This window comes from Lampetra fluviatilis, chromosome 67 (genome assembly GCF_964198595.1).
Source record: "Lampetra fluviatilis chromosome 67, kcLamFluv1.1, whole genome shotgun sequence".
Lineage (NCBI taxonomy): Eukaryota > Metazoa > Chordata > Hyperoartia > Petromyzontiformes > Petromyzontidae > Lampetra > Lampetra fluviatilis.
The window spans coordinates 4,960,462-4,970,461 of NC_136341.1; the positions used below are offsets into that span (position 1 = coordinate 4,960,462).

Consider the following 10,000-nt stretch of genomic DNA (forward strand, 5'->3'; position numbering starts at 1 on the left):
CCGTCTGCGCTGCGGTGGTGCCGGTGGTGCCGTGGTGGTGGTGCCGTGGTGGTGGTGCCGTGGTGGTGGTGCCGTGGTGGTGGTGCCGTGGTGGTGGTGCCGTGGTGGTGGTGCCGTGGTGGTGGTGCCGTGGTGGTGGTGCCGGTGGTGCTGGTGGTGGTGGTGGTGCCGGTGGTGGTGGTGCCGTGGTGGTGGTGCCGTGGTGGTGGTGCCGGTGGTGGTGCCGTGGTGGTGGTGCCGTGGTGGTGGTGCCGGTGGTGCCGTGGTGCAGTGGACTTCGGGGTGAGCGCCCAGCTGGACCGCACCATCGGGCGCCGCAACACGTTCATCGGCACGCCGTACTGGATGGCGCCCGAGGTCATAGCTTGCGACGAGAACCCCGACGCCACCTACGACTACCGGGTAACTCACCACCACTCTCACCACTACACTCACCACTACACTCACCAACACTCGCCTACACTCGCCAACACTCACCAACACTCACCACTACACTCACCAACACTCACCAACACTCACCGCTACACTCACCGCTACACTCACCACTACACTCACCACTACACTCACCAACACTCACCACTACACTCACCACTACACTCACCACTACACTCACCAACACTCACCACTACACTCACCACTACACTCACCAACACTCTCACCGCTACACTCACCAACACTCGCCAACACTCACCAACACTCACCAACACTCGCCAACACTCACCAACACTCACCACTACACTCACCAACACTCACCAACACTCACCAACACTCACCACTACACTCACCAACACTCACCACTACACTCACCAACACTCGCCAACACTCACCAACACTCACCACTACACTCACCAACACTCACCAACACTCGCCAACACTCGCCAACACTCGCCAACACTCACCAACACTCACCACTACACTCACCAACACTCACCAACACTCACCGCTACTCACCACTACACTCACCACTACACTCACCAACACTCTCACCGCTACACTCACCAACACTCGCCAACACTCACCAACACTCACCAACACTCGCCAACACTCACCAACACTCACCACTACACTCACCACTACACTCACCACTACACTCACCAACACTCACCAACACTCACCAACACTCACCAACACTCACCACTACACTCACCACTACACTCACCACTACACTCACCAACACTCACCAACACTCACCAACACTCACCAACACTCACCAACACTCACCACTACACTCACCAACACTCACCACTACACTCACCACTACACTCACCAACACTCACCAACACTCACCAACACTCACCACTACACTCACCAACACTCACCACTACACTCACCAACACTCACCAACACTCACCAACACTCACCAACACTCACCACTACACTCACCACTACACTCACCACCACTCACCAACACTCACCAACACTCACCACTACACTCACCAACACTCACCAACACTCACCAACACTCACCACTACACTCACCAACACTCACCACCACTCACCAACACTCACCAACACTCACCAACACTCACCACTACACTCACCAACACTCACCAACACTCACCACTACACTCACCAACACTCACCACCACTCACCAACACTCACCAACACTCACCAACACTCACCACTACACTCACCAACACTCACCTACACTCACCAACACTCACCACTACACTCACCAACACTCACCAACACTCACCTACACTCACCAACACTCACCACTACACTCACCAACACTCACCTACACTCACCAACACTCACCACTACACTCACCAACACTCACCAACACTCACCAACACTCACCACTACACTCACCACTACACTCGCCAACACTCGCCACCACTCACCACTACACTCACCAACACTCACCAACACTCACCAACACTCACCAACACTCACCAACACTCACCAACACTCACCACTACACTCACCACTACACTCACCAACACTCACCAACACTCACCACCACTCACCAACACTCACCAACACTCACCAACACTCACCAACACTCGCCAACACTCGCCAACACTCGCCACTACACTCACCAACACTCACCAACACTCACCAACACTCACCAACACTCGCCAACACTCACCAACACTCGCCAACACTCACCAACACTCGCCAACACTCGCCAACACTCGCCAACACTCGCCACTACACTCACCAACACTCACCAACACTCACCAACACTCACCACTACACTCGCCAACACTCACCACTACACTCACCAACACTCACCAACACTCGCCAACACTCACCAACACTCACCAACACTCACCAACACTCACCAACACTCACCAACACTCACCAACACTCACCAACACTCACCAACACTCACCAACACTCGCCACTACACTCACCAACACTCACCAACACTCACCACTACACTCACCAACACTCACCAACACTCACCAACACTCACCAACACTCACCACTACACTCACCAACACTCACCAACACTCACCAACACTCACCACTACACTCACCAACACTCACCAACACTCACCAACACTCACCACTACACTCACCAACACTCACCACTACACTCACCAACACTCACCAACACTCACCAACACTCACCAACACTCACCACTACACTCACCAACACTCACCACTACACTCACCAACACACTCACCACTACACTCACCACTACACTCACCAACACACTCACCACTACACTCACCACTACACTCACCAACACTCACCACTACACTCACCACTACACTCACCACTACACTCACCACTACACTCACCAACACTCACCACTACACTCACCACTACACTCACCACTACACTCACCACTACACTCACCACTACACTCACCAACACTCACCAACACTCACCAACACTCACCACTACACTCACCAACACTCACCACTACACTCACCAACACTCACCACTACACTCACCACTACACTCACCAACACTCACCACTACACTCACCAACACACTCACCACTACACTCACCACCACACTCACCACTACACTCACCAACACTCACCACTACACTCACCAACACTCACCACTACACTCACCACTACACTCACCAACACACTCACCACTACACTCACCACTACACTCACCAACACTCAACACTACACTCACCACTACACTCACCACTACACTCACCACTACACTCACCACTACACTCACCAACACTCACCAACACTCACCAACACTCACCACTACACTCACCAACACTCACCACTACACTCACCAACACTCACCACTACACTCACCACTACACTCACCAACACTCACCACTACACTCACCACTACACTCACCAACACTCACCAACACTCACCAACACTCACCAACACTCACCACCACTCACCACTACACTCACCACTACACTCACCACTACACTCACCACTACACTCACCAACACTCACCACTACACTCACCAACACTCACCAACACTCACCAACACTCACCACTACACTCACCACTACACTCACCACTACACTCACCACTACACTCACCAACACTCACCAACACTCACCACTACTCACCAACACTCACCAACACTCACCACTACACTCACCAACACTCACCAACACTCACCAACACTCACCAACACTCACCAACACTCACCACTACACTCACCAACACTCACCAACACTCACCAACACTCACCAACACTCACCAACACTCACCACTACACTCACCAACACTCACCAACACTCACCACTACACTCACCAACACTCACCACTACACTCACCAACACTCACCGCTACACTCACCAACACTCACCAACACTCACCAACACTCACCACTACACTCACCAACACTCACCGCTACACTCACCGCTACACTCACCAACACTCACCAACACTCACCAACACTCACCAACACTCACCAACACTCACCAACACTCACCACTACACTCACCAACACTCACCACCACACTCACCAACACTCACCAACACTCACCACTACACTCACCAACACTCACCGCTACACTCACCACTACACTCACCAACACTCACCACCACACTCACCAACACTCACCAACACTCGCCAACACTCACCACTACTCACCAACACTCACCAACACTCACCACTACACTCACCAACACTCACCACTACACTCACCAACACTCACCGCTACACTCACCACTACACTCACCACTACACTCACCAACACTCACCACTACACTCACCAACACTCACCAACACTCACCAACACTCACCGCTACACTCACCAACACTCACCAACACTCACCACTACACTCACCAACACTCACCAACACTCACCACTACTCACCGCTACACTCACCAACACTCACCAACACTCACCAACACTCACCACTACACTCACCGCTACACTCACCACTACACTCACCACTACTCACCACTACACTCACCAACACTCACCAACACTCACCAACACTCACCAACACTCACCAACACTCACCGCTACACTCACCGCTACACTCACCAACACTCACCAACACTCACCGCTACACTCACCACTACACTCACCACTACTCACCACTACACTCACCAACACTCACCAACACTCACCAACACTCACCAACACTCACCGCTACACTCACCAACACTCACCAACACTCACCGCTACACTCACCAACACTCACCGCTACACTCACCAACACTCACCAACACTCACCGCTACACTCACCACTACACTCACCAACACTCACCACTACACTCACCAACACTCACCAACACTCACCACTACACTCACCACTACACTCACCACTACACTCACCACTACACTCACCACCACACTCACCAACACTCACCAACACTCGCCAACACTCACCAACACTCACCAACACTCACCAACACTCACCACTACACTCACCAACACTCACCAACACTCACCGCTACACTCACCACTACACTCACCACTACACTCGCCAACACTCGCCAACACTCACCAACACTCACCAACACTCGCCAACACTCACCAACACTCACCAACACTCACCACTACACTCACCACTACACTCACCAACACTCACCACTACACTCACCAACACTCACCAACACTCACCAACACTCGCCAACACTCACCAACACTCACCAACACTCACCAACACTCACCACTACACTCACCACTACACTCACCAACACTCACCAACACTCACCGCTACACTCACCAACACTCACCAACACTCACCAACACTCACCGCTACACTCACCAACACTCACCAACACTCACCAACACTCACCGCTACACTCACCGCTACACTCACCGCCACACTCACCACTACACTCACCAACACTCACCAACACTCACCACTACACTCACCAACACTCACCAACACTCACCGCTACACTCACCAACACTCACCAGCACTCACCACTACACTCACCAACACTCACCAACACTCACCAACACTCACCACTACACTCACCAACACTCACCGCTACACTCACCGCTACACTCACCAACACTCACCAGCACTCACCAACACTCACCGACACTCACCAACACTCACCGCTACACTCACCACTACACTCACCAACACTCACCAACACTCACCACTACACTCACCAACACTCACCAACACTCACCGCTACACTCACCAACACTCACCAACACTCACCGCTACACTCACCAACACTCACCAGCACTCACCACTACACTCACCAACACTCACCAACACTCACCAACACTCACCACTACACTCACCAACACTCACCGCTACACTCACCGCTACACTCACCAACACTCACCAACACTCACCAACACTCACCGCTACACTCACCGCTACACTCACCAACACTCACCGACACTCACCAACACTCACCAACACTCACCGCTACACTCACCAACACTCACCAACACTCACCGCTACACTCACCAACACTCACCAGCACTCACCACTACACTCACCAACACTCACCAACACTCACCAACACTCACCACTACACTCACCAACACTCACCGCTACACTCACCGCTACACTCACCAACACTCACCAACACTCACCAACACTCACCGCTACACTCACCGCTACACTCACCAACACTCACCGACACTCACCAACACTCACCGCTACACTCACCGCTACACTCACCAACACTCACCAACACTCACCAACACTCACCACTACACTCACCGCTACACTCACCGCTACACTCACCGCTACACTCACCAACACTCACCGCTACACTCACCGCTACACTCACCGCTACACTCACCAACACTCACCACTACACTCACCGCCACACTCACCAACACTCACCAACACTCACCGCTACACTCACCGCTACACTCACCAACACTCACCGCTACACTCACCGCTACACTCACCGCTACACTCACCGCTACACTCACCGCTACACTCACCAACACTCACCACCACTCACCAACACTCACCGCTACACTCACCACTACACTCACCGCTACACTCACCAACACTCACCACCACTCACCAACACTCACCGCTACACTCACCGCTACACTCACCGCCACACTCACCAACACTCACCAACACTCACCAACACTCACCAACACTCACCGCTACACTCACCACTACACTCACCGCTACACTCACCAACACTCACCAACACTCACCAACACTCACCGCTACACTCACCACTACACTCACCGCTACACTCACCAACACTCACCACCACTCACCAACACTCACCGCTACACTCACCGCTACACTCACCGCTACACTCACCAACACTCACCAGCACTCACCACTACACTCACCGCTACACTCACCGCTACACTCACCGCTACACTCACCGCTACACTCACCAACACTCACCACCACTCACCAACACTCACCGCTACACTCACCGCTACACTCACCGCTACACTCACCAACACTCACCAGCACTCACCACTACACTCACCGCTACACTCACCGCTACACTCACCGCTACACTCACCACTACACTCACTACTCACCACTACTCACCACTACACTCACCACTACACTCACTACTCACCACTACACTCACTACTCACCACTACTCACCACTACACTCACCACTACACTCACTACTCACCGCTACACTCACCAACACTCACCAACACTCACCGCTACACTCACCGCTACACTCACCACCACTCACCGCTACACTCACCACCACTCACCGCTACACTCACCGCTACACTCACCGCTACACTCACCACCACTCACCGCTACACTCACCGCTACACTCACCGCTACACTCACCACTACACTCACCACTACACTCACCGCCACACTCACCGCTACACTCACCACTACACTCACCACTACACTCACCAACACTCACCAACACTCACCAACACCGCCACTCACCAACACTCACCACTACACTCACCGCTACACTCACCACTACACTCACCACTACACTCACCACTACACTCACCAACACTCACCACCACACTCACCACTACACTCACCACTATACTCACCAACACTCACCAACACTCACCAACACTCACCGCTACACTCACCGCTACACTCACCGCCACTCACCACTCCACTCACCGCTACACTCACCGCTACACTCACCGCTACACTCACCACTACACTCACTAGTACACTCACCACTACTCACCACTACACTCACCACTGCACTCACCACTACTCACCACTACACTCACCACTACACTCACTACTCACCACTACTCACCTCTACACTCACCACCACACTCACCGCTACACTCACCGCTACACTCACCACCACACTCACCACCACACTCACCACCACACTCACCGCCACACTCACCGCTACACTCACCACCACACTCACCGCTACACTCACCACTACACTCACCACTACACTCACCACCACACTCACCACCACACTCACCGCTACACTCACCGCTACACTCACCACCACACTCACCGCCACACTCACCGCTACACTCACCGCTACACTCACCGCTACACTCACCACCACACTCACCACCACACTCACCACCACACTCACCACTACACTCACCACTACACTCACCGCCACACTCACCGCTACACTCACCGCTACACTCACCACCACACTCACCGCTACACTCACCGCTACACTCACCACCACACTTACCGCTACACTCACCACTACACTCACCGCTACACTCACCACTACACTCACCGCTACACTCACCGCTACACTCACCGCTACACTCACCACCACACTCACCACCACACTCACCACTACACTCACCACTACACTCACCGCCACACTCACCGCTACACTCACCGCTACACTCACCGCCACACTCACCGCTACACTCACCGCTACACTCACCGCTACACTCACCAACACTCACCAACACTCACCGCTACACTCACCGCTACACTCACCACCACACTCACCGCTACACTCACCAACACTCACCAACACTCACCGCTACACTCACCGCTACACTCACCGACACTCACCAACACTCACCAACACTCACCAACACTCACCAACACTCACCAACACTCACCACTACTACTCACCAACACTGCCACTCACCCAGTCAAACTAACAAGTTCTGTCTCCCTGTGTCTCCGTGTGTCTCCGTGTGTCTCCCTGTGTCTCCCTGTGTCTCTGTGTCTCCCTGTGTCTCTCTGTGTCTCCCTGTGTCTCCCTGTGTCTCCCTGTGTCTCCCTGTGTCTCCGTGTGTCTCCCTGTGTCTGTGTATCTCCGTGTGTCTCCGTGTGTCTCCCTGTGTCTCCGTGTGTCTCCGTGTGTCTCCCTGTGTCTCCGTGTGTCTCCGTGTGTCTCCCTGTGTCTCCGTGTGTCTCCCTGTGTCTCCGTGTGTCTCCCTGTGTCTCCCTGTGTCTCTGTGTCTCCCTGTCTCTCCCTGTGTCTCCGTGTTTCTCCGTGTGTCTCCCTGTGTCTCTGTGTCTCCGTGTGTCTCCGTGTGTCTCCGTGTGTCTCCGTGTGTCTCTGTGTCTCCCTGTCTCTCCCTGTGTCTCCGTGTGTCTCCCTGTGTCTCTGTGTCTCCGTGTGTCTCCCTGTGTCTCCGTGTGTCTCCCTGTGTCTCCGTGTGTCTCTCTGTGTCTCCGTGTGTCTCCCTGTGTCTCTGTGTCTCCCTGTCTCTCCCTGTGTCTCCGTGTTTCTCCGTGTGTCTCCCTGTGTCTCTGTGTCTCCGTGTGTCTCCGTGTGTCTCCGTGTGTCTCCCTGTGTCTCCCTGTGTCTCCCTGTGTCTCCCTGTGTCTCTGTGTCTCCCTGTGTCTCTGTGTCTCCCTGTGTCTCCCTGTGTCTCCGTGTGTCTCCCTGTGTCTCTGTGTCTCCGTGTGTCTCCCTGTGTCTCTGTGTCTCCCTGTGTCTCCCTGTGTCTCCGTGTGTCTCCCTGTGTCTCCCTGTGTGTCTCCCTGTGTCTCTGTGTCTCCGTGTGTCTCCCTGTGTCTCTGTGTCTCCCTGTGTCTCCGTGTGTCTCTGTGTGTCTCCCTGTATCTCTGTGTCTCCGTGTGTCTCCCTGTGTCTCCCTGTGCCTCCCTGTGTCTCCCTGTGTCTCCCTGTGTCTCTGTGTCTCCCTGTGTCTCCCTGTGTCTCCGTGTGTCTCCCTGTGTCTCTGTCTCCCTGTCTCTCCCTGTGTCTCCGTGTTTCTCCGTGTGTCTCCCTGTGTCTCTGTGTCTCCGTGTGTCTCCGTGTGTCTCCGTGTGTCTCCGTGTGTCTCCCTGTGTCTCCCTGTGTCTCCCTGTGTCTCCCTGTGTCTCTGTGTCTCCCTGTGTCTCCCTGTGTCTCCGTGTGTCTCCCTGTGTCTCTGTGTCTCCGTGTGTCTCCCTGTGTCTCTGTGTCTCCCTGTGTCTCCCTGTGTCTCCCTGTGTCTCCGTGTGTCTCCCTGTGTCTCTGTGTCTCCCTGTGTCTCTGTGTCTCCCTGTGTCTCCGTGTGTCTCCGTGTGTCTCCGTGTGTCTCTGTGTCTCCCTGTCTCTCCCTGTGTCTCCGTGTGTCTCCGTGTGTCTCCGTGTGTCTCCCTGTGTCTCCGTGTGTCTCCCTGTGTCTCCGTGTGTCTCCCTGTGTCTCTGTGTCTCCCTGTCTCTCCCTGTGTCTCCGTGTTTCTCCCTGTGTCTCCCTGTGTCTCT

The 10,000-nt window shown here is 54.2% G+C and overlaps 1 protein-coding gene across 1 annotated transcript in view; it reads left to right on the forward strand.

Annotated features, from left to right (window-relative positions):
* Positions 1-10,000, forward strand: part of LOC144952408 (mitogen-activated protein kinase kinase kinase kinase 4-like) — a 172,565-nt gene that overhangs the window by 67,568 nt on the left and 94,997 nt on the right. Inside the window, 1 exon segment of the mRNA XM_078882803.1 lies at positions 272-402. Coding sequence (XP_078738929.1) covers positions 272-402 — 131 coding nt within the window.